At 42.5% G+C, this 25,950-nt stretch overlaps 1 protein-coding gene across 2 annotated transcripts in view; it reads left to right on the forward strand.

The window, feature by feature from the left end:
* The window catches only part of LOC109891711 (aryl hydrocarbon receptor-like), a 50,598-nt gene that overhangs the window by 18,106 nt on the left and 6,542 nt on the right, over positions 1 to 25,950 (forward strand). The window contains exons 3-8 of one of the 2 annotated variants that reach the window (XM_031826311.1): positions 10,922 to 11,040; positions 11,776 to 11,865; positions 15,084 to 15,204; positions 24,988 to 25,127; positions 25,305 to 25,507; positions 25,702 to 25,811. In XM_031826311.1, coding sequence (XP_031682171.1) covers positions 10,922 to 11,040; positions 11,776 to 11,865; positions 15,084 to 15,204; positions 24,988 to 25,127; positions 25,305 to 25,507; positions 25,702 to 25,811 — 783 coding nt within the window. Of the gene's footprint in view, positions 1 to 10,921; positions 11,041 to 11,775; positions 11,866 to 14,709; positions 14,754 to 15,083; positions 15,205 to 24,987; positions 25,128 to 25,304; positions 25,508 to 25,701; positions 25,812 to 25,950 lie in introns of those variants that run through there. The other variant, XM_031826312.1, reaches the window with a different exon arrangement.

The raw sequence follows: 25,950 nt of genomic DNA on the forward strand, positions 1-25,950 counted from the left end.
GCCAGGGTAATAAATTGCAATGTCCGTACTGTGAGACGCCTAAGACAGCGTTACAGGGAGACAGGACGGACAGCTGAACGTCCTCGCAGTGGCAGACCACGTGTAACAACACCTGCACAGGATCGGTACATTTGATCCCCCCTTTGTTCAGGGACATTATTCCATTTCTGTTAGTCACATGTCTGTGGAACTTTTTCAGTTTATGTCTCAGTTGTTGAATCTTGTAATGTTCATACAAATATCTACACATGTTAAGTTTGCTGGAAAAAAATACAGTTGACAGTGAGAGGACGTTTCTTTTTTTTCTGAGTTTATATATACAGTTGAATTCAGACGTTTACATACACTTAGGTTGGAGTCATTAAAACTAGTTTTTCAACCACTCCACAAATTTCTTGTTAACAAACTACAGTTTTGGCAAGTCAGTTAGGACATCTACTTTGTGCATGACACAAGTCATTTTTCCAACAATTGTTTACTGACAGATTATTTCACTTATAATTCACTATATCACAATTCCAGTGGGTCAGAAGTTTACATACACTAAGTTGACTGTGCCTTTAAACAGCTTGGAAAATACCAGAAAATGATGTCATGGCTTTAGAAGCTTCTGATAGGCTAATTGACATAATTTGAGTCAACTGGAGGTGTACCTGTGATGTCATGGGAAAATCAAAAGAAATCAGACAAGACCTCAGAAAAAAATTGTAGACCTCCACAAGTCTGGTTCATCCTTGGGAGCAATATCCAAATGCCTGAAGGTACCACATTCATCTGTACAAACAATAGTACGCAAGTATGAACAACATGGGACCACGCAGCCGTCATACCACTCAGGGAAGAAGACGCGTTCTGTCTCCTAAAGATGAACGTACTTTGGTGCGAGAAGTGCAAATCAATCCCAGAAGAACATCAAAGGACTTTGGGAAGATGCTGGAGGAAACCGGTACAAAAGTGTCTATATCCACAGTAAAACGAGTCCTATATCAACATAACCTGAAAGGCCGCTCAGCAAGGAAGAAGCCACTGCTTCAAAAACGGCATAAAAAAGCCAGACTACGGTTTGAAACTGCACCTGAGGACAAAGATCATACTTTTTGGAGAAATGTCCTCTGGTCTGATGAAACAAAAATAGAACTGTTCGGCCATAATGACCATCATTATGTTTGGAGGAAAAAGGGGGATGCTTGCAAGCCGAAGAACACCATCCCAACCACAGCAACATCTCAAGACATCAGTCAGGAAGTTAAAGCTTGTTCGCAAATGGGTCTTCCAAATGGACAATGACCCCAAGCATACTTCCAAAGTTGTGGCAAAATGGCTTAAGGACAACAAAGTCAAGGTATTGGAGTGGCCATCACAAAGCCCTGACCTCAATCCTACAGAAAATGTGTGGGCAGAACTGAAAAAGCGTGTGCGAGCAAGGAGGCCTACAAACCTGACTCAGTTACATCAGCTCTGTCAGGAGGAATGAGCCCAACTTATTATTATTCACCCAACTTATTGTGGGAAGCTTGTGGAAGGCTACCCAAATGTTTGACCCAATTTAAAGGCAATGCTACCAAATACTAATTGATACTAAACTTCTGACCCACTGGGAATGTGATGAAAGAAATAAAAGCTTAAATAAATCATTCTCTCTACAATTATTCTGACATTTCACATTCTTAACATAAATTGTTAAACTACCTGACCTAAGGCAGGGAATTCTTATTCGGATTAAATGTCAAGAATTGTGAAAAACTGAGTTTAAATGTATTTGGCTAAGGTGTATGTAAACTTCCGACTTCATACATACATTTTTTTATTTCACCTTTATTTAACCAGGTAGGCAAGTTGAGAACAAGTTCTCATTTACAATTGCGACCTGGCCAAGATAAAGCAAAGTAGTTTGACACATACAACGACACAGAGTTACACATGGAGTAAAACAAACATACAGTCAATAATACAGTAGAAACAAGTCTATATACGATGTGAGCAAATGAGGTGAGATAAGGGAGGTAAAGGGGAAAAAGGCCATGGTGGCAAAGTAAATACAATATAGCAAGTAAAACACTGGAATAGATTTGCAGTGGAAGAATGTGCAAAGTAGAAATAAAAATAATGGGGTGCAAAGGAGCAAAATAAATAAATAAAATAAATACAGTAGGGAAAGAGGTAGTTGTTTGGGTTAAATTATAGGTGGGCTATGTACAGGTGCAGTAATCTGTGAGCTTCTCTGACAGCTGGTGCTTAAAGCTAGTGAGGGAGATAAGCGTTTCCAGTTTCAGAGATTTTTGTAGTTCGTTCCAGTCATTGGCAGCAGAAAACTGGAAGGAGAGGCGGCCAACGAAAGAGATATACCTGCTGGAGCGTGTGCTACAGGCGGGTGATGCTATGGTGACCAGCGAGCTGAGATAAGGGGGGACTTTACCGAGCAGGGTCTTGTAGATGACATGGAGCCAGTGGGTTTGGCGACGAGTATGAAGCGAGGGCCAGCCAACGAGAGCGTACAGGTCGCAATGGTGGGTCATTTATGGGGCTTTGGTGACAAAATGGATGGCACTGTGATAGACTGCATCCAATTTGTTGAGTAGGGTATTGGAGGCTATTTTGTAAATGACGTCGCCGAAGTCGAGGATTGGTAGGATGGCCAGTTTTACAAGGGTATGTTTGGCAGCATGAGTGAAGGATGCTTTGTTGCGAAATAGGAAGCCAATTCTAGATTTAACTTTGGATTGGAGATGTTTGATGTGGGTCTGGAAGGAGAGTTTACAGTCTAACCAGACACCTAGGTATTTGTAGTTGTCCATGTATTCAGAGCCGTCCAGAGTAGTGATGTTGGACAGGCGGGCAGGTGCAGGCAGCGATCGGTTGAAGAGCATGAATTTAGTTTTACTTGTATTTTAGAGCAATTTGTGGCCACGGAAGGAGAGTTGTATGGCATTGAAGCTTGCCATTAGGGTTGTTAACGCAGTGTCCAAAGAAGGGCCAGAAGTATACAGAATGGTGTCGTCTGCATAGAGGTGGATCAGAGACTCACCAGCAGCAAGAGCGACATCATTGATGTATACAGAGAAGAGAGTCGGTCCAAGAATTGAACCTTTTGGCACCCCCATAGAGACTGCCAGAGGTCCGGACAGCAGACCCTCCGATTTGATACACTGAACTCTATCAGAGAAGTAGTTGGTGAACCAGGCGAGGGAATCATTTGAGAAACCAAGGCTGCCGAGTCTGCCGATGAGGATGTAGTGATTGACAGAGTCGAAAGCCTTCTCCAGATCAATGAATACGGCTGCACAGTAATGTTTCTTATCGATGGCGGTTAAGATATCGTTTAGGACCTTGATCGTGGCTGAGGTGCAACCACGACCAGCTCTGAAACCAGATTGCATAGCAGAGAGGTTATGGTGAGATTCAAAATGGTTGGTAATTTGTTTGTTGACTTGTATTTCGAAGACCTTAGAAAGGCAGGGTATGGTAGATATAGGTCTATAGCAGTTTGGGTCAAGAGTGTCCCCCCCCTTTGAAGAGGGGGATGACCGCAGCTGCTTTCCATTCTTTGGGAATCTCAGACGACACGAAAGAGAGGTTGAACAGGCTAGTAATAGGGGTGGCAACAATTTCGGCAGATCATTTTAGAAAGAAATGGTCCAGATTGTCTAGCCCGGCTGATTTATAGGGGTCCAGATTTTGCAGCTCCTTCAGAACATCAGCTGACTGGATTTGGGAGAAGGAGAAATGGGGAAGGCTTGGGCGAGTTCCTGTGGGGGGTGCTCTACTGACGGGATGAGATCAATATCCTTCCAGGATACCCCAGCCAAGTTGATTAGAAAGGCCTGCTCGCTGAAGTGTTTCAGGGAGCATTTGACAGTGATGAGTGGAGGTCGTTTGACCGCTGACTCATTACGGATGCAGGCAATGAGGCAGTGATCACTGAGATCTTGGTTGAAGACAGCAGAGGTGTATTTAGAGGGCAAGTTGGTTAGAATGATATCTATGAGGGTGCCCGTGTTTACGGCTTTGGGGAGGTACCTGGTAGGTTCATTGATAATTTGTGTGAGATTGAGGGCATCAAGCTTAGATTGTAGGATGGCTGGGGTGTTAAGCATGTTCCAGTTTAGGTCGCCTAGCAGCACGAGCTCTGAAGATAGATGGGGGGGCAATCAGTTCACATATGGTGTCCAGAGCACAGCTGGGGGCAGAGGGTGGTCTATAGCAGGCGGCAACAGTGAGAGACTTGTTTTTAGAGGTGGATTTTTAAAAGTAGAAGTTCAAATTGTTTGGGTACAGACCTGGATAGTAGGACAGAACTCTGCAGGCTATCTTTGCAGGATGAAAAGGATGAAAATTTCCGAATTTTTGGTGGTCTTCCTAAGCCAGGATTCAGACACAGCTTGAACATCCGAGTTGGCAGAGTGTGCTAAAGCAGTGAATAAAACAAACTTAGGGAGGAGGCTTCTAATGTTAACATGCATGAAACCAAGGCTATTACGGTTACAGAAGTCATCAAAAGAGAGCGCCTGGGGAATAGGAGTGGAGCTAGGCACTGCAGGGCCTGGATTCACCTCTACATCAACAGAGGAGGAGTAGGATAAGGGTACGGCTAAAAGCAATGAGAATTGGTCGTCTAGAACGTCTGGAAGAGAGAGTAAAAGGAGGTTTCTGGGGGCGATAAAATAGCTTCAAGGTATAATGTACAGACAAAGGTATGGTAGGATGTGAATACAGTGGAGGTAAACCTAGGTATTGAGTGATGATGAGAGAGATATTGTCTCTAGAAACATCATTGAAACCAGGAGATGTTATCGCATGTGTGGGTGGTGGAACTAATAGGTTGGATAAGGTATAGTAAGCAGGACTACAGTGAAATGAGCCAATAAACACTAACCAGAACAGCAATGGACAAGGCATATTGACATTAAGGAGAGGCATGGTTAATCAAGTGATCAAAAGGGTCCAGTGAGTAGTGAGGTTGGTTGGGGTCACGGCGATTCAGACAGCTAGCCGGGCCATCGGTAGCAAGCTAGCATAGGATGGAGGTCTGTTTTTAGCCACCTCGTGCGTTTCCGTCGGTAGGATTAGTGGGGTTCCGTGTGGTAGAGGGGATCAATCCAATTCGCAAAAAAAAAATAGATATAGTTATAGAGGCCCAAGAAAAAAAAAAAATGTCCGATAGGTCTATTCAGATAGCAGCCGATAAGACAGCTAACGATTAGCGGGCTGCAGATGGGTGTTCAGGTAACGTCGCGACGGAGGAGCCAGCTGGATAACTCCCTCGGGCAGATAACGTCGGTAGTCCAGTTGTGAAGGCCCGGTGGGGCTCCGCGTTGGCAGTAAAACGGGTCCGGATAGGTGATTGTAGCCCAGGAGTGACTGATGGAACTCTTCAGCTGGCTAGCTCCGGAATAATTGCTCCGGGAATCGACGTCAGCCGATAGTCACACGGATAGCAGCTAGCTAGCTGCGAGATCCATGTTTAAATGTCCAGAGCTTGCGGTTGAAATCCGGGGACATGGAGAGAAAAATATGTCCGGTATGTTCCGGTCCGAGCCGCGCCGTACAAAACTGCCGATAGATTTTCGAGCTAAAGGATAGCTGAATACTAATGATTAGCCAGTAAAGAAGCTAACTAGCTTCTGGCTAGCTTCTATGGAGGATTACAGATTTGAGGTAAATAATACTTTCTTTCTTTTTTATATAAAGGCGGGTTGCAGGAGAGTGTTTTGAAGATGAATTTATGGAAAATTAAAAAAAAATATATATAAAAGGGTATGCAAAGAAAGTTATAAATATATATATTTATACGGGACACGACAAGATGAGGACAAAAGACATCTGACTGCTATGCCATCTTGGTGACATACATACACACGGCTGATATGAAGCGTTGACCATTTTCTCTCCTTTCTTTTGTGTCCTGTTGTCCTACTTACAGATGGAATGACTGCAGGTGTTTGTGTGTGTTTGTGTATGCGCATGTGTACATGCCCACATGTTTGTGTTAGCCCTATAGGAAGTCACTGATACTCTGTTTGTTCCAGAAATAGCCCAGTGAACCATGATCAGGGATGCAATGATAATGATTATCAATGTACTGTATGTGCTCTGTAGTTAGCGACCATCCTAAGAATAGCAGAAACATGGAATCTAGAATATGTGGCTGTGGAGACATCTAGCACATATCCGCTCTCATCGGGACGCCTGATGTAAAAAATCTAATGTAGAGTGTCTGTCCTGTCTGTCCTGTCTGTCCTGTCCTGTCCTGTCCTCTCTGTCTGTCTGTCTGTCTGTCTGTAAGGTTTGTTCAGTCAGTGGAGATTAGTTGAGTTAATGTAATGACATTTAAAGGACTGTGGGTGGATCTATCCTACAGTCTGTGTAGAGTAGACTGCGTGGGTGGTTTGTTGATGAGAAAACCATAAAGTCTGTGTCTCTCAGGACTTGGCAGAATGTAATGTAGGATAATTGATGATGATTGACTTGTCACTTTGATGTGAAATGTATGTACAGTATAGAACTTATGCCAAGCTTTTCATCACAGTAGTTCTCAGTTTATTAAAGACTGTGGAAATCATCATGCCAGTCTTTGGCAGGCCTTGGTGTTGTTCTGGGTAACTGTACGTTTTGCTGTCATGAGTTGGGTCTTGGTCTGACTCACAAAGGCTCCAGACAGTCCTGTCTCCTCTTTGTCTATGGTGTGGACTGTACACTGCAACTAAATCTAAGAACTAAATCTGAGGACCAGTGTTTCCTCTGGGGAAAAAACTATTGGCCATGTGGGGAAAAGGTTGCGGATTAACCCCCCTCGGATCATTTTTATGTAGAAGGGTTGAGTTCTGGTGACCTTTTAAAAGGACATTTTACACCCAAAATAAAATTATGCTGACATAATTTCCACCTCCAGAAATAACCAATGTAACATATTGGTACAATAATTTGTAAATGTGTAAAATTATTAAATCAAGATAATACACTTTTTAATGACCCATGAGCTTGTTGTGTTTTGAATTCCATTCTGTGAGCAGTGAGGCAGACCGAAGGCTATCAGCCACGCATGCATTAAGAGTGAGTGTGTGGAGCTGTGAACTGTCCCTTATTTGTGTGGTGCTAAAAGGTTCTAATTTGTCCACATGCAGAGTTTATGTTCCCTTTCCCCACGTGAAAATAAGACATGTTGCCAAGTTCACTTTCACTGGATAGCCAATAAGCAGACAATGAAAGCTCTTACAATATTTGATTATTACATTTCTCTAAAACAAGTTATAGGCTACAGTAGAACAGTTAGAACAGTAGGTGAAAACTAAAAGGGGTAAATAGACCAAATTATTAGGGTGAGGCACATGGGCTACTAACATCTTTCTATACAACATACACTTAGTATTACTTTCTTAGCTACAGTATATATATACAGTGTATATATATCTTCCTGGTATCATTTATGAAGCAGCATACAAAACATTTTTGGACTCACATTGTTCATGCTGTGCTCACTTGAGGTCCTCCGAGTTAACAGTTGTTTTGAGTGCGGCACAAATCATGCTTCATTGACAGCATGTCCAATGTTGAATGTTTTATCATTTTAAATTTCAAAAGAGCCCCTTAATCCCAGACTTGGAACCAAAGAGCCACTGTCGCTGATTCCTTCCAAACCACTCGTTGAATTTACGATTTCCAACTTGTTGTGTAATGTTTATGTCCAATGGCCGATGAGCACCAATACGTTTTATCTATAATTTCCCTTCATTATTTCCCTTCATATGACAAGGATTAAAAAGTATTTGCCAGTAGTTTGTCGACCTGATTCATGATGATGACTGCTAGCTAAGATTGTGGAAGTATGATGTTGACTAGAGGTCGACCGATTCTGATTTTTCAACGCCGATACCTATTATTGGAGGACCAGAAAAAGCCGATACCAATTAATCGGCCAATTTTTTTTACATTTATTTCTAATAATGACAATTACAACAATACTGAATGAACACTTATTTTAACTTAATATATCAATAAAATCAATTTAGCCTCAAATAAAGTGAAACATGTTCAATTTGGTTTAAATAATGCAAAAACAAAGTGTTGGAGAAGAAAGTAAAAGTGCAATATGTGCCATGTAAGAAAGCTAACGTTTAAATTCCTTGCTCAGAACATGAGAACATATGAAAGCTGGTGGTTCCTTTTAACATGAGTCTTCAATATTCCCAGGTAAGAAGTTTTAGGTTGTAGTTTTTATAGGAATTATAGGACAATTTCTCTCTATACGATTTTTATTTCATATACCTTTGACTATTGGATTGGATGTTCTTATAGGCACTTTAGTATTGCCAGTATAGCTTCCATCTCCCTCCTCTCCCCTACCTGGGCTCGAACCAGGAACACATCGACAACAGCCACCCTCGAAGCAGCGTTTCCCATCGCTCCACAAAAGCGGCGGCCCTTGCTGAGCAAGGGGAACAACCACTCCATGTCTCAGAGCGAGTGACGTTTGAAACGCTATTAGTGCGCACCCCGCTAACTAGCTAGCCATTTCATATTGGTTACACCAGCCTAATCTCGGGAGTTGATAGGCTTGAAGTCATAAACCGCTCAATGCTTGAAGCACAGCGACGAGCTGCTGGCAAAATGCACGGAAGTGCTGTTTGAATGAATGCTTACGAGCCTGCTGCTGCATACCATCGCTCAGTCAGACTGATCTACCAAATCATAGACTTAATTATAACATAATAACACAGAGAAATACGAGCCTTAGGTCATTAATATGGTTGAACCCGGAAACTATCTTCTCGAAAACAAGATGTTTATTCTTTCAGTGAAATACGGAACTGTTCCGTATTTTATCTAATGGGTGGCATCCATAAGTCTAAATATTCCTGTTAGATTGCACAACCTTCAATGTTATGTCATAATTACGTAAAATTCTGGCAAATTAGGCGGCCCAAACTGTTGCATATACACTGACTCTGCGTGCAATGAACGCAAGAGAAGTGACACAATTTCACCTGGTTAATATTGCCTGCTAACCTGGATTTATTTTAGCAAAATATGCAGGTTTAAAAATATATACTTCTGTGTATTGATTTTAAGAAAGGCATTGATGTTTATGGTTAGGTGCAGTCGTGCAACGATTGTGCTTTTTTCACAAATCAACCCCCGTTTGGTGAAGGTGGGTGTCTTTGTTAGGAAGAAATAGTCTTCACAGAGTTCGCAACGAGCCAGGTTAGCAGGCAATATTAACTAAATATGCAGGTTTAAAAATATATACTTGTGTATTGATTTTAAGAAAGGCATTGATGTTTATGGTTAGGTACACATTGGAGCAAGACAGTCCTTTTTCGCGAATACGCACCACATCGATTATATGCAACTCGGGACACGCTAGATAAACTAGTAATATCATCAACCGTGTGTAGTTAACTAGTGATTATGATTGATTAATTGTTTATTATAAGATAAGTTTAATGCTAGCTAGCAACTTACCTTGGCTTACTGCATTCGCGTATCAGGCCGTCTCCTCGTGGAGTACAATGTTATCAGGTGGTTAGAGCGTTGGACTAGTAACTGAACGGTTGCAAGATTGAATCCCTGAGCTGACAAGGTAAAAATCTGTCATTCTGCCCCTGAACAAGGCAGTTAACCCACCGTTCCTAGGCCGTCATTGAAAATAAGAATGTGTTCTTAACTGACTTGCCTAGTTAAATAAAGGATAAATAAAGGTGTTAAAAAAACAACAACAATCGGCCAAATCGGTGTCCAAAAATACCGATTTCCGACTGTTATGAAAACTTGAAATCGGCCCTAATTAATCGGCCATTCCGATTAATCGATCGACCTCTAATGTTGACATGATCAGTCCAATCAAAGCTACTGTACATATAGTGTGATTTGACGTCATTTTATCTGTGGCCAATGACCTTGAGCCTTCTTGGATGGGCACTTCTTTGGCAGCAGCCGAAGGGCTACAATTTTCAAGGTCTCCTCTTACAGGTAGTGACCTAGACTTGGCGCTTCGATAACGCTTGCCATGCGGTACAGAGAGAACATTCCATGACTAGGGTGGCTTGAGTCTTTGACAATTTTTAGGGCCTTCCTCTGACACAGCCTAGTATAGAGTTCCTGGATGGCAGGAAGCTTGGCCCCGGTGATGTACAGAGGCCAAGCAGTTGCCATACCAGGTAGTGATGCAACCAATGCTCTCGATGGTGCAGCTGTAGAACCTTGTGAGGATCTGAGGACCCATGCCAAATCTTTTCAGTCTCCTGAGGGGGAATAGGCTTTGTCGTGCCCTCTTCATGACTGTCTTGGTGTGCTTGGACCATGATAGTTTGTTGGTGATGTGGACACCAAGAAACTTGAAGCTCTCAACCTGCTCCACTGCAGCCCCGTCGATGAGAATGGGGGTGTGCTCGGTCCTCCTTTTCCTGTAGTCCACAATCATCTCCTTCGTCTTGATCAGACTAAATTTGATTCTGGGAATGCTCTCCCTATGGCACTTGTAACTTAAATGCGCCATAGAGAGAAATATTTATCTAGAGCACACAACAACAAGCCGATTAGGTAAATAGATAAACTATTATACTATGGGGTTGTCTGATTTTTATATTCATTACTTGTTTTGTTTGCAGAAGAAAAGTAAATGTGGACTGTTCCAGCATCTTCAAAAATACACAATCCTTTTTTCAGTTACATTTTCTGTGACATTAGATTAGTCCAGTTACCATCGCCATGGCATTTTCCATTAGCTGTTATAAGAGGTACAATTTTTTCATGTTCCATATTTTGGGTGCATGGCGGCATTGATTGCAGCCGAAACACTGCTAAGGACTAAGAACTAAATCTAAAAACTAAGTTTAAGGATGAAAAACAAATAAGTAAATCTAAGGAATAAGAAGTGAATCTAAGGACTAAGAACTAAGCCATGATCTCCTCTCCTGTGTTCCAGCGACCCTCCAGAAGAAGTGTGAGTGGCCGGCCCCCCCTCTCAGTGGGAACTGTAGGAACGGACGGACAGCCACTTCTATAGACGGAGTCAGCCTCTCCGAGGGAAACCTACTGCTGCAGGTATACAGAGTGTGTGTGTGTAGGGTTTGTCTGCATCAAAAAGGGGCTCAGGTGGTGTGCGTGACAGGGGGCATGGCAATGAGCGCAGTTGGCTGTTGGTGCGGCTAAATTGTAGAGCATTTTAGAGGCGCCCATCTTGGCGGTGTAGAGAAATTTCCTACAATTCTACACATTTTGCTATGCAGCTGAGAGAAGGTAATTTCCTGTAATTTGACGGATTTTGCCATGATGCTGAGAGGATTTTGCAGTTTTAAAGGTAATTTCCTGCAATTTTATGCATTTTGCCATGGCTATTGCTGTGTTCTTCTGCTCAAACATAATAACAAAATTAATTGTTTTGATCATTTCCAATTTTCCCTGACTTTTATTTTATTTTGATGATTGTTAGTTCACAAAGATTATATTATAAAAATATATGTAGGTCCATAATCTGTTCCACATACTTTATATCTGATTTTAGTCATTTAAGTTTACACTGAAAGCTTTTTACCAAATGTTTTACACTGTTTGGACTTTGGCGACCACAAAAAATGCTTAGGCGGTCCGCCCTAGGATTACAATGGTTGTGTGTGTCCATGCATGTGCGTGTGCGTGCGTGTGCGTGCATGTGTGTGTGTGTGTTTGCGCGTGTGTTTGCGCGTGTGTGTGCGCGTGTGTGTGTGTGGTGTGCGCGTGTGTGTGTGTGTGTGGTGTGTGTGGTGTGCGTGTGTGTGCATGCGCTCTCTCTCTGTGTAGGCCCTGAATGGTTTTGTCCTGGTGGTCACCACTGATGACTCTATCTTCTATGCCTCTCCAACCATCCAGGACTATCTGGGCTTCCACCAGGTACAACATTATTATTACTTATTGATTATGCTTATACAGTGCATTCAGAAAGTATTCAGACCCCTTGACCTTTTCCAAATTTTGTTACATTACAGCTTTATTCTAAAATGGATTAAACATCAATCTACACACAATACCCCATAATGACAAAGCACATTTTTATACATAAAAAAAAAAAAACTGAAATATCACATTTACATAAGTATTTAGATCCTTTACTCAGTACTTTGTTATAGCACCTTAGCGATTACATCCTCGAGTCTTCTTTTTGGGGAGTTTCTCCCATTCTTCTCTGCAGATCCTCTCAAGCTGTCCGGTTGGATGGGGAGTGTCGCTGCAAAACTATTTTCAGGTCTCTCCAGAGATGATTGATCGGGTTCAAGTCCGGGCTCTGGCTGGGCCACTCAATGACATTCATAGACTTGTCCCGAAGCCACTCCTGCATTGTTTTGGCTGTGTGCTTAGGGTCATTGTCCTGTTGGAAGGTGAACCTTTGCCCGAGTCTGAGGTCCTGAGCGCTCTGGAGCAGGTTTTCATCAAGGATCTCTCTGTACTTTACTCCGCTTATCTTTCCCTCAACCCTGACTAGTCTCCCAGTTCCTGCCGTTGAAAAACATACCCTCAGCATGATGCTGACACCATCATGTTTCATTGTGCCAGGTTTCCTCCAGACGTGACGCTTGGCATTCAGGCCAAAGAGTTCAATCGCAGGTTCATCAGACCAGAGAATCTTGTTTCTCATAGTCTGAGAGTCCTTTAGGTGCCTTTTGGCAAACTCTAAGAGTGTGCCTTTTATTGAGGAGTGGCTTCTGTCTGGCCATTCTACCATAAAGGCCTGATTGGTAGAGTGCTGCAGAAATGGTTGTCCTTCTGGAAGGTTCTTGCATCTCCAAAGAGGAACTCTGGAGCTCTGTCAGAGTGACCATCAGGTTTTTGGTCACCTCCCTGACCAAGGCCCTTCTCCCCCGTATGCTCAGTTTGGCCCGGCGGTCAGCTCTAGGAAGAGTCTTGGTGGTCCCAAACGTCCTCCATTTAAGAATAATGTAGGCCACTGTGATCTTGGGGACCTTTAATGCTGAAAAAATGTTTTGGTACCGTTCCATATATCTGTGCCTCGACACAATCCAACACAATTCTGACCTGATGGCTTGGATTTTACTCTGACACGCACTGCCAACTGTGAGACCTTATATAGACAGGTGTGTGCCTTTCCAAATCATATCCAATCAAATTAATTAATTTACTACACGTGGACTCCAATCAAGTTGTCAAAACATCTCAAGGATGATCAATGGAAACAGGATGCACCTGAGCTCAATTTCAAGTGTCATAGCAAAGGGTCTGAATTCTTATGTACCTAAGGTATTATTATATATTTTTTTATAAAAACCTGTTTTCGCTTTGTCCTTATGGGTATTGTGTGTAGATTGATTAAGAAAAATAGATTTAATCCATTTTAGAATGAGGTTGTAACGTATCAAAATGTGGTAAAAGTCAAGGGGTCTGAATACTTTCTGAATGCACTGTAGGATTATAGGATTTTGACAACTCAGGCTGCTTTCGATCTCATTATTTAGGACTAACTGTACTTTGAGGATTCTGAATATCACTCCGGGTATTAATGTGTTTAGTAATGTACACAGTACCAGTCAAAAGTTTGGACACACCTACTCATTCAAGGGTTTTTCTTTATTTTTACTATTTTCTACATTGTAGAATAATAGTGAAGACATCAACACTATGAAATAACACATATGGAATCATGTAGTAACCAAAAAAGTGTTAAACAAATCAAAATATATTTTATATTCTTCAAAGTAGCCACCCTTTGCCTTGATGACAGCTTTGCACACTATTGGCATTCTCTCAACCAGATTCATAAGGTGGTATGCATTTCAATTAACAGGTGAGCCTTGTTAAAAGTTAATTTGTGTAATTTTGCATTTGAGACTATCAGTTGTGTTGTGACAAGGTAGGGATGGGATACAGAAGATAGCCCTATTTGGTAAATTACCAAGTCCATATTATGTCAAGAACAACTCAAATAAGCAAAGAGAAACAACAGTCCATCATTACTTTGAGACATGAAGGTCAGTCAAAACAGAAAATCTCAAGAACTTTTGCATTTTCTTCTAGTGCAGTCGCAAAAACCATCAAGCGCTATGATGGAACTGGCTCACATGAGGACCACCACAGGAAAGGAAGACCCAGATTTACTTCTGCTGCAGAAGATAAGTTCATTAGAGTTACCAGCCAGAGAAATTGCCGCCCAAATAAATGCTTCACAGAATTCAAGTAACAGACACATCTCAACATCAACTGTTCAGAGGAGACTGCGTCAATCAGGCCTTCATAGTCGAATTTCTGCAAAGAAACCACTACTAAAGGACACCAATAAGAAGAAGAGACTTTGCTGGGCCAAGAAACACGAGCAATGGACATTAGACCGGTGGAAATCCGTTCTTAGGTCTGCTGATTCCAAATTTAAGATTTTTGGTTCCAACCTCCTTATCTTTGTGAGACACAGAGTAGGTGAACAGATGATATCTGCATGTATGGTTCCCATCGTGAAGCATGGAGGAGGTGTGATGCCATAGGGGTGCTTTGCTGGTGACACTGTCAGTGATTTATTTAAATTCAAGGCACACTTAACCAGCATGGCTACCACAGCATTCTGCAGCGATACGCCATCCCATCTGGTTTGTGCTTAGTAGGACTATCATTTGTTTTTCAACAGGACAATGACCCAACACACCTCCAGGCTGTGTAAAGCCTATTTGACCAAGAAGGAGAGTGGTGGAGTGCTGCATCAGATGACCTGGCCTCCACAATCACCCAACCTCAACCCAATTGAGATGGTTTGGAATGAGATGGACCGCAGAGTGAAGGTAAAGCAGCCAAAAAGTGCTCATCATATGTGGGAACTCCTTCAAGACTGTTGGAAATGCATTCCTCATGAAGCTGGTTGAGAGAATGCCAAGAGTGTGCAAAGCTGTCATGAAGGCAAATGGTGGCTACTTTGAAGAATCTCAAATATAAAACATATTTTGATTTGTTTAACACTAACACTTTTGGTTACGACATGATTTCATAATTGTTATTTCATAGTGTTGATGTCTTCACTATTATTCTATGTAGAAAATAGTAAAAATAAAGAAAAACCCTTGAATGAGTAGGTGTGTCCATATGTTTGACTGGTACTGTGTATTTCTGTCCAGTCTGATGTGGTGCACCAGAGTGTGTATGAGCTGATACACATGGATGACAGAGCCATGTTCAGGTGTCAGCTTCACTTCGCCCTCAAGCCCAACCAGCCCGACTCAGAGGCCGGACCAGATGGTATGTTCAGTATATTTATTTATTTATTTATTTTAATGAACCTTTATTTAACTTGGCAAGTCAGTTAAGAGAACAAATTATTATTTACAATAACAGCCTAGCAAAATGCCTCCTGCGGGGACGTGGGATAAAACATATATATATATATATACAGTGGGGAGAACAAGTATTTGATACACTGCCGATTTTGCAGGTTCTCCTACTTACAAAGCATGTAGAGGTCTGTAATTTTTTATCATAGTTACACTTCAACTGTGAGAGACGGAATCTAAAACAAAAATCCAGAAAATCACATTGTATGATTTTTAAGTAATTAATTTGCATTTTATTGCATGACATAAGTATTTGATACATCAGACAAGCAGAACTTAATATTTGGTACAGAAATCTTTGTTTACAATTACAGAGATCATACGTTTCCTGTAGTTCTTGACCAGGTTTGCACACACTGCAGCAGGGATTTTGGCCCACTCCTCCATACAGACCTTCTCCAGATCCTTCAGGTTTCGGTGCTGTCGCTGGGCAATACAGACTTTCAGCTCCCTCCAAAGATTTTCTATTGGGTTCAGGTCTGGAGACTGGCTAGGCCACTCCAGGACCTTGAGATGCTTCTTACGGAGCCACTCCTTAGTTGCCCTGGCTGTGTGTTTCGGGTCGTTGTCATGCTGGAAGACCCAGCCACGACCCATCTTCAATGCTCTTACTGAGGTTGTTGGCCAAGATCTTGCGATACATGGCCCCATCCATCCTCCCCTCAATACGGTGCAGTCGTCCTGTCCCCTTTTCAGAAAAGCATCCCCAAAGAATTATGTTTCCACCTCCATGCTTCACAGTTGGGATGGTGTTCTTGGGGTTGTACTCATCCTTCTTCTTCCTCCAAACACGGCGAGGGGAGTTTAGACCAAAAAGCTCTATTTTTGTCTCATCAGACCACATGACCTTCTCCCATTCCTCCTCTGGATCATCCAGAGGGTCATTGCAAACATCAGACGGGCCTGGACATGCGCTGGCTTGAGCAGGGGGACCTTGTGTGCGCTGCAGGATTTTAATCCATGACGGCGTAGTGTGTTACTAATGGGTTTCTTTGAGGCTGTGGTCCCAGCTCTCTTCAGGTCATTGACCAGGTCCTGCCGTGTAGTTCTGGGCTGATCTCTCACCTTCCTCATGATCATTGATGCCCCACGAGGTGAGATCTTGCATGGAGCCCCAGACCGAGGGTGATTGACTGTCATCTTGAACTTCTTCGATTTTCTAATAATTGCGCCAACAGTTGTTACCTTCTCACCAAGCTGCTTGTCTATTGTCCTGTAGCCCATCCCAGCCTTGTGCAGGTCTACAATTTTATCCCTGATGTCCTTACACCCTCTCTGGTCTTGGCCAATATGAAGTGGTAGGAGTCTGTTTGATTGAGTGTGTGGACAGGTGTCTTTTATACAGGTACCGAGTTCTAACAGGTGCAGTTAATAGAGGTAATGAGTGGAGAACAGGAGGGCTTCTTAAAGAAAAACTAACAGGTCTGTGAGAGCCGGAATTGTTACTGGTTGGTAGGTGATCAAATTCTTATGTCATGCAATGAAATGCAAATGACTTATTATTACTTATTTTATGGATTTTGTTTGTTCTCCCCACTGTATATACACATACAGTTGAAGTCGGAAGTTTACATACACCTTGGCCAAGTACATTTAAACTCAGTTTTTCACAATTCCTGACATTTTCCTCCTCATGCTGCCATCTATTTTGTGAAGTTGCACCAGTCCCTCCTGCAGCAAAGCACCCCTACAACATGATGCTGCCACCCCCATGCTTCACAGTTGGGATGGTGTTCTTAGGCTTGTAAGCCTCTCTGTTTTTACTCCAAACATAACAATGGTCATTATGGCCAAAAAGTTATATTTTTGTTTCATCAGACCAGAGGACATTTCTCCAAAAAGTATGATCTTTGTCCCCATGTGCAGTTGCAAACCGTAGTCTGTCTTTTTTATGGCGGTTTTGGAGCAGTGGCTTCTTCCTTGCTGAGCGGTCTTTCAGGTTATGTCGATATAGGACTCGTTTTACTGAGGATGTAGATACTTTTGTACCGGTTTCCTCCAGGATCTTCACAAGGTCCTTTGCTGTTGTTCTGGGATTGATTTGCACTTTTCGCACAAAAGTGCATTCATCTCTAGGAGACAGAATGTGTCTCCTTCCTGAGCGGTATATCGGCTGCATGGTCCCATGGTGTTTATACTTGCATACTATTGTTTGTACAGATGAACATGGTACCTTCAGGCGTTTGGAAAAGTTCTACAAAAAAATGTCTGAGGTCTTGGCTTATTTCTTTTGATTTTCCCATGATGTCAAGCAAAGAGGCACTGAGTTTGAAAGGTAGGCCTTGAAATACATCCACAGGTACACCTCCAATTGACTCAAATTATGTCAATTAACCTATGAGAAGATTCTAAAGCCATGACATAATTTTCTGGAATTTTCCAAGCTGTTTAACCTTTCTAGCGCAGGCGGAACCCCTCGACAACATTCCGCTGAAAAGGCAGTGCGCAAAATTCAAAAATATATTTTAGAAGTATGTAACTTTCACACATTAACAAGTCCAATACAATACAATACAATACAATACAATACAATACAATACAATACAATACAATACAATACAATACAAAAATACAAAAATACAATACAAATACAAATACAATACAAAAACAATACAATACAATGAAAGATCAACATCTTGTTCATCTACCCATCGTGTCCGATTTAAAAAATGCTTTACAGCTAAAGCACAACATATGATTATGTTAGGTCATAGCCAAGTCGAAAAAACACCCAGCCATTTTTCCAGCCAAAGATTGGAGTCACAAAAAGCAGAAATATAGATCAATTAATCACTAATCACTAACACTCATAGGACATCATGTTACACAATACATGTATGCTTTGTTCGATAATGTGCATATTTATATCCAAAAACCTCAGTTTACATTGGCGCATTACGTGCAGTAATGTTTTGATTCCAAAGCATCCAGTGATTTTGCAGAAATACTCATAATAAACATTGATAAAAGATACAAGTGTTATTCGCAGAATTAAAGATAGACTTCTCTTTAATGCAACCGCTGTGTCAGATTTCAAAAGAACTTTACGGAAAAAGCATAATCTGGGGAACGGCGCTCAGAACCCAAAACAGCAAGAGGAATATCCGCCATTTTGGAATCAACAAAGTTAGAAAAAACACCATAAATATTAACTTACCTTTGATGATCTTCATCAGAAGGCACTCCCAGGAATCCCAGTTCGACAAAAATTACTGATTTGTTCCATAGAGTTCCATCATTTGTGTCCAAATAGCCACTTGTTGTTAGCGTGTTCAGCCCAGTAATCCATCTTCATGAGGCGCAGGCACTTCATCCAGACAAAAACTCGAAAAGTTCCGTTACAGTCCTTTAGAATCATGTCAAACGATGTATGGAATCATTCTTTAGGATGTTTTTAACATAAAACATCAACAATGTTCCAACCGGAGAATTCCTTTGTCTTCGGAAAAGCACTGGAACGAGAGATAATGCGTCATGAGACCAAGGCTCTCTGCCAGACCACTGACTCAAAGAGGTCTCGTGAGCCCGTCCTTTATAGTAGAATCCTCAAACCAGTTTCTAAAGATGGTTGACATCTCGTGGAAGCCGTAGGAAGTGCAACCTTATCCATATCTCAATGTGTATTCGGTAGGCCAAACTTTGAAAAACTACAAACCTCAGATGTCCCACTTCCTGGTTGGATTTTCCTCAGGTTTTCGCCTGCCATATGAGTTCTGTAATACTCACAGACATCATTCAAACAGATTTAGAAACTTCAGAGTGTTTTCTATCCAATACTACTAATAATATGCATATATTAGCATCTGGGACAGAGTAGGAGGCAGTTTACTCTGGGCACGCTATTCATCCAAGAGTGAAAATGCTGCCCCCTATCCCAAAAAGGTTAAAGGCACAGTCAACTTCGTGTATGTACACTTCTGACACACTGGAATTGTCATATAGTGAATTATAAGTGAAATAATCTGTCTGTAAACAATTGTTGGAGAAATTACTTGTCATGCACAAACTAGATGTCCTAACCGACTTGCCAAAACTGTAGTTTGTTAACAAGAAATTTGTGGAGTGGTTGAAAAACAAGTTTTAATGACTCCAACCTAAGTGTATGTAAACTTCTGACTTCAACTGTATATATAAACTCAGCACAAAAAGCAACTTCCCATTACTGTCAACTGTGGGTTTTTTCCAGCAAACTTAACATATGTAAATATTTGTATGAACATAACAAGATTCAACAACTGAGACATGAACTGAACAAGTTCCACAGACATGTGACTAACAGAAATTGAATAATGTGTCCCTGAACAAAGGGGGGATCAAAATAAAAAGGAACAGTCAGTATCTGGTGTGGCCACCAGCTGCATTAAGTACTGCAATGCATCTCCTCCTCATGGACTGCACAAGATTTGCCAGTTCTTGCTGTGAGATATTACCCCACTCTTCCACCAAGGCACCTGCAAGTTCCCGGACATTTCTGGGGGGAATGGCCCTAGCCCTCACCCTCCGATTCAAAAGGTCCCAGACCTGCTCAATGGGATTGAGATCCTGGCTCATCGCTGGCCATGGCAGAACACTGACATTCCTGTCTTGCAGGAAATCACGCATAGAATGAGCAGTATGGCTGGTGGCATTGTCATGCTGGAGGGTCATGTCAGGATGAGCCTGCAGTGAGGGTACCACATGAGGGAGGAGGATGTCTTCCCTGTAACTCACAGAGTTGAGATAGCCTGCAATGACAACAAGCTCAGTCTGATGATCCTGTGACACACCACCCCAGACCATGACGGCCCCTCCATCTCCAAATTGATCCCGCTCCAGAGTACAGGCCTCGGTGTAACGCTCATTCCTTCGGCGATAAACGCAAATCCGACCATCACCCCTGGTGAGACAAAACCGCGACTCGTCAGTGAAGAGCACTTTTTGCCAGTCCTGTCTGGTCCAGCGAGGGTGGGTTTGTTCCCATAGGCCACGTTGTTGCCGGTGATGTCTGGTGAGGACCTGCCTTACAACAGGCCTACAAGCCCTCAGTCCAGCCTCTCTCAGCCTATTGCGTACAGTCTGAGCACTGATGGAGGGAATGTGCGTTCCTTGTTTAACTCAGGCAGTTGTTGTTGCCATCCTGTACCTGTCCCGCAGGTGTGATGTTCGGATGTACCGATCCTGTGCAGGTGTTGTTACACATGGTCTGTCACTGCGAGGATGATCAGCTGTCCGTCCTGTCTCCCTGTAGCGCTGTCTTAGGCGTCTCACAGTATGGCCATTGCAATTTATTGCCCTGGCCACATCTGCAGTCCTCATGCCTCCTTGCAGCATGGCTAAGGCACGTTCACACAGATGCAGGGACCCTGGGTATATTTCTTTTGGTGTTTTTCAGAGTCAGTAGAAAAAGGCCTCTTTAGTGTCTTACATTTTCATAACTTTGATCTTAACAGTCTACCGTCTGTACACTGTTAGTGTCTTAACGACCGTTCCACATGTACATGTTCATTAATTGTTCATGGTTCATTGAACAACCATGAGAAACAGTGTTTAAACCCTTTACAATGAAGATCTGTGAAGTAATTTGGATTTTTATGAATTATCTTTGAAAGACAGGGTCCTGAAAATGGGACTTTTCTTTTTTTGCTGAGTTTATATATAGATAAAGGACCAATCACACATCACGGCAAGAGAGACAGCACAACACTACATAAAGTGAGACCTAAGACAACAACATAGCAAGGCAGCAACACATGATAACACAGCATGGTAGCAACACAAAGTCAGAACAACATGGTAGCAACACAACATGGTAGCAGCACAAAACATGGTACAAACATTATTGGGCACAAAGGGCAAGAACGTAAAGACAACAATACATCACTCAAATAAACCACAACTGTCCAGTCGCTGCAGCGAACTGAAAAGATGAGCGACCCAGGGATGTGTGTGCTTTGGGGACCTTTAACAGAATGTGACTGTCAGAACGGGTGTTGTATGTGGAGGATGACGGCTGCAGTAGATATCTCAGATGGGGAAGAGGGTTTTATAAATAAGCATCAACAGGTGGGTCTTGCGACGGGTATACATAGATTACCAGTTTACAGAGGAGTATAGAGTGCAGTGATGTGTCCTATAAGAAGCATTGGTGGCAAATCTGATGGCCGAATGGTGAAGAACATCTAGCCGCTCGAGAGCACCCTTACCTGTCGATCTAATAATTACAGTGCCTTGCGAAAGTATTCGGCCCCCTTGAACTTTGCGACCTTTTGCCACATTTCAGGCTTCAAACATAAAGATATAAAACTGTATTTTTTTGTGAAGAATCAACAACAAGTGGGACACAGTCATGAAGTGGAACGACATTTATTGGATATTTCAAACTGTTTTAACAAATCAAGAACTGAAACATTTGGCGTGCAAAATTATTCAGCCCCTTTACTTTCAGTGTAGCAAACTCTCTCCAGAAGTTCAGTGAGGATCTCTGAATGATCCAATGTTGACCTAAATGACTAATGATGATAAATACAATCCACCTGTGTGTAATCAAGTAAATGCACCTGCACTGTGATAGTCTCAGAGGTCCGTTAAAAGCGCAGAGAGCATCATGAAGAACAAGGAACACGCCAGGCAGGTCCGAGATACTGTTGTGAAGAAGTTTAAAGCCGGATTTGGATACAAAAAGATTTCCCAAGCTTTAAACATCCCAAGGAGCACTGTGCAAGCGATAATATTGAAATGGAAGGAGTATCAGACCACTGCAAAGCTACCAAGACCTGGCCGTCCCTCTAAACTTTCAGCTCATACAAGGAGAAGACTGATCAGAGATGCAGCCAAGAGGCCCATGATCACTCTGGATGAACTGCAGAGATCTAGAGCTGAGGTGGGAGACTCTGTCCATAGGACAACAATCAGTCGTATATTGCACAAATCTGGCCTTTATGGAAGAGTGGCAAGAAGAAAGCCATTTCTTAAAGATATCCATAAAAATTGTCGTTTAAAGTTTGCCACAAGCCACCTGGGAGACACACCAAACATGTGGAAGAAGGTGCTCTGGTCAGATGAAACCAAAATTGAACTTTTTGGCAACAATGCAAAACGTTATGTTTGGCGTAAAAGCAACAGCTCATCACCCTGAACACACCATCCCCACTGTCAAACATGGTGGTGGCAGCATCATGGTTTGGGCCTGCTTTTCTTCAGCAGTGACAGGGAAGATGGAAAATTGATGGGAAGATGGATGGAGCCAAATACAGGACCATTCTGGAAGAAAACCTGATGGAGTCTGCAAAAGACCTGAGACTGGGACGGAGATTTGTCTTCCAACAAGACAATGATCCAAAACATAAAGCAAAATCTACAATGGAATGGTTCAAAAATAAACATATCCAGGTGTTAGAATGGCCAAGTCAAAGTCCAGACCTGAATCCAATCGAGAATCTGTGGAAAGAACTGAAAACTGCTGTTCACAAATGCTCTCCATCCAACCTCACTGAGCTCGAGCTGTTTTGCAAGGAGGAATGGGAAAGATGAGACATACCCCAAGACATACCCCAAGCGACTTACAGCTGTAATCGCAGCAAAAGGTGGCGCTACAAAGTATTAACTTAAGGGGGCTGAATAATTTTGCACGCCCAATTTTTCCGTTTTTGATTTGTTAAAAAAGTTTGAAATATCCAATAAATGTTGTTCCACTTCATGATTGTGTCCCACTTGTTGTTGATTCTTCACAAAAAAATACAGTTTTATATCTTTATGTTTGAAGCCTGAAATGTGGAAAAAGGTCGCAAAGTTAAAGGGGCCGAATACTTTCGCAAGGCACTGTATGTCTCGGTAATCTAGCAAGGGTAGGATGGTCATCTGTCATCTGAATCAGGGTTAGTTTGGCAGCTGGGGTGAAAGAGGAGTGATTACGATAGAGGAAACCAAGTCTAGATTTAACGTTAGCCTGCAGTTTGATATGTACTGTGACAGTGTACCATCTAGCCATACTCCCAAGTACTTGTATGAGGTGACTACCTCAGTCTCTAAACCATCAGAGGTTGAAATCACACCTGTGGGAGAGGTGCATTCTTCTTACCAAACCACATGACCTTTGTTTTGGAGGTGTTCAGAACAAGGTTAAGGGTAGAGAAAGCTTGTTGGGCACTAAGAAAGCTTTGTTGTAGAGCATTTAACACAAAATCCGGGGAGGGACCAGCTGAGTATAGGACTGTATCATCTGCATGTAAATGGATGAGAGAGCTTCCTACTGCCTGAGCTATGTTTTTTATTTAGGTATTAACCCCCCCACCCTTTGGAGGACAAATATCTTTGTTTTTCAACAGCTTTTCTGCTACATATACATACATTTTACGTATACATTTTATATAAAGCAATCACATAACAATAATATATTACCAAACATAAGCTCTTTAATCCCACCCGTTAGCCACTCTCAGCCCATCACACCTATCACCACAGACCACCCTCGTTTGGTTTCCATGTGCCATGTATTTTTTCAATTGTGCTGTGATGTTTTACATACATACATTTGAACCTTTCTAATTGTATAGTATCCACAGATTGTGAGATAAAGATGAAAATCTTTCCTACAAGTATTATATTATTTATTGACTGACAATGGCTTTCCAAATCGCTCAACACTTCTATTTGTAAGGTTAATTTTAAGTGTATGTTGTGATTTATTTTTAACCATTCCTGAACCTGAGCCTGAGCTATGTTGTTGATGTAAATTGAGAAGAGCGTGGGGCCTAGGATCGAGCCTTGGGGTACTCCCTTGGTGACAGGCAGTGGCTGAGACAGCAGATATTCTGACTTCATACACTGCACTCTTTTGAGAGAGGTAGTTAGCAAACCAGGCCAAAGACCCCGAAGAATGGAATGGTCTACCGTATCAAAAGCTTTGGCCAAGTTAATAAAAATAGCAGAACAACATTGAATCAAGGGCAACGGGGTAGAGGGGTAGGGGGTAGATGCTGTTTAGAAGTCTCTTGGACCTAGACTTGGTGCTTTGGTACTGCTTGCCATGCGGTAGCAGAGAGAACAGTCAATTACTAGGGTGGCTGGAGTCTTTGACCATTTTTAGGGCCTTCTTCTGACATCACCTTGTACAGAGGTCCTGGATGGCAGGAAGCTTGGCCCTGGTGATGTACTGGGCTGTACACACCACCCTCTGTAGTGCCTTGCCGTCGGAGGCCGAGCAGTTACCATGCCAGGCAGTGTTACCTTTTTCCAGGTGGGAAATGACAGTGTGGGGTGCAATAGCGCCTGCAGGGAGACACTTCGTTGCGAGGCAGAGGAAAAAGAGTGAGAAACGTCGGGGCTAGTCACATTAGAAGGGGTGGGAGATGAGGGAATGTTGGACGGGCAAGGAGGCATGGCTGAGTCAAATAGGAATCCAGACTTAATGAAGTGGTGATTAAAGAGCTCAGCCATGTGCTGGTTGTCAGTAACAACCACATTAACTTTACGGTACATGGGCAGCTGTGAGGGGGGTTTATTCCCCAGGTCAACTTTGGCCTTCCTGCTAGCCTGAGTACACTTATTTCTCATTTGACTGGACGAGAGCCAGTCAACCTGAGTATGCATATGCCAAGCTTTTCGCCACAGCCCTCTTAATATGCTGTTTCTTTTAGTGATTGGTCATTTATTGATTAAACAGTCCAAAGATCTCAAACATGTATCTGATTGTAATGTCCTCTGTCCTATGCAGCCATCGAGTCTAGCAGCAGGCCCCACAGTGAGTCTATGAGCTACCCGCCCCAGCACATCCCTGAAGAGAACAGGTCCTTCCTAGAGAGAAGCTTCTGCTGTCGCTTCCGCTGTCTCCTAGACAACTCCTCTGGCTTCCTGGTAGGACAGCATGAAAATAAATAGATATGACTAATATATGAAAAATAATCCATAGATCCATATATTACATAAATACATTATCCATTTAATCCATCAATGACATGGACATTATCCATAATCTACTCTCCCTAAATCTATTCAAATTATTCATTGTATACAACACTCTCCCTCCTCTAGGCGTTGAACTTCCAGGGACGTCTGAAGTATGTTCGAGGCCAGGGAAGGCTGGGGGATGACGGGGCCTCGGTCCCCGCTCAGCTGGCCCTGTTTGCCATCGCCACACCCATGCAGACCCCAGCTGTCATGGAGATCAGGACCAAGACACTAATTTTCCAGACCAAACACAGACTCGACTTCGCCCCCATAGGCATAGATACTAGGTACCATTACGACAGGGAAACTCTGAATGTACTCCTTCATCACATCTCATGGCACCACTGGGAACACAATACCCTCCCAGGGTCTTATAAAGAGGGAACTTGAGAGGACAAATGTTTGTTCCCTGAGAGATATTTTGTGTGTGTGTGTGTGTGTGTGTGCACATCTGTCTGTGTGTCTGTTCTTCCCCCTTCAGAGGTAAAGTGGTGCTGGGTTACTCTGAGACAGAGTTGGTCACTCCAGGCTCAGGTTACCAGTTCATCCATGCTGCTGACATGATGTACTGCGCAGACAACCACATCAAAAGTGAGTTACACTATACTTACTCATTACACACACATCTGAGTCTTATCTTATTAAAGGTTCGATCTGGTATTTCGCAAGCGAACATTCACTATGATGCAGACTCTGACTCCCTCTCTCTCTCTTGCTCTCTCTCGCTCTC

This window comes from Oncorhynchus kisutch, linkage group LG6 (assembly GCF_002021735.2).
Source record: "Oncorhynchus kisutch isolate 150728-3 linkage group LG6, Okis_V2, whole genome shotgun sequence".
Taxonomy (NCBI): domain Eukaryota; kingdom Metazoa; phylum Chordata; class Actinopteri; order Salmoniformes; family Salmonidae; genus Oncorhynchus; species Oncorhynchus kisutch.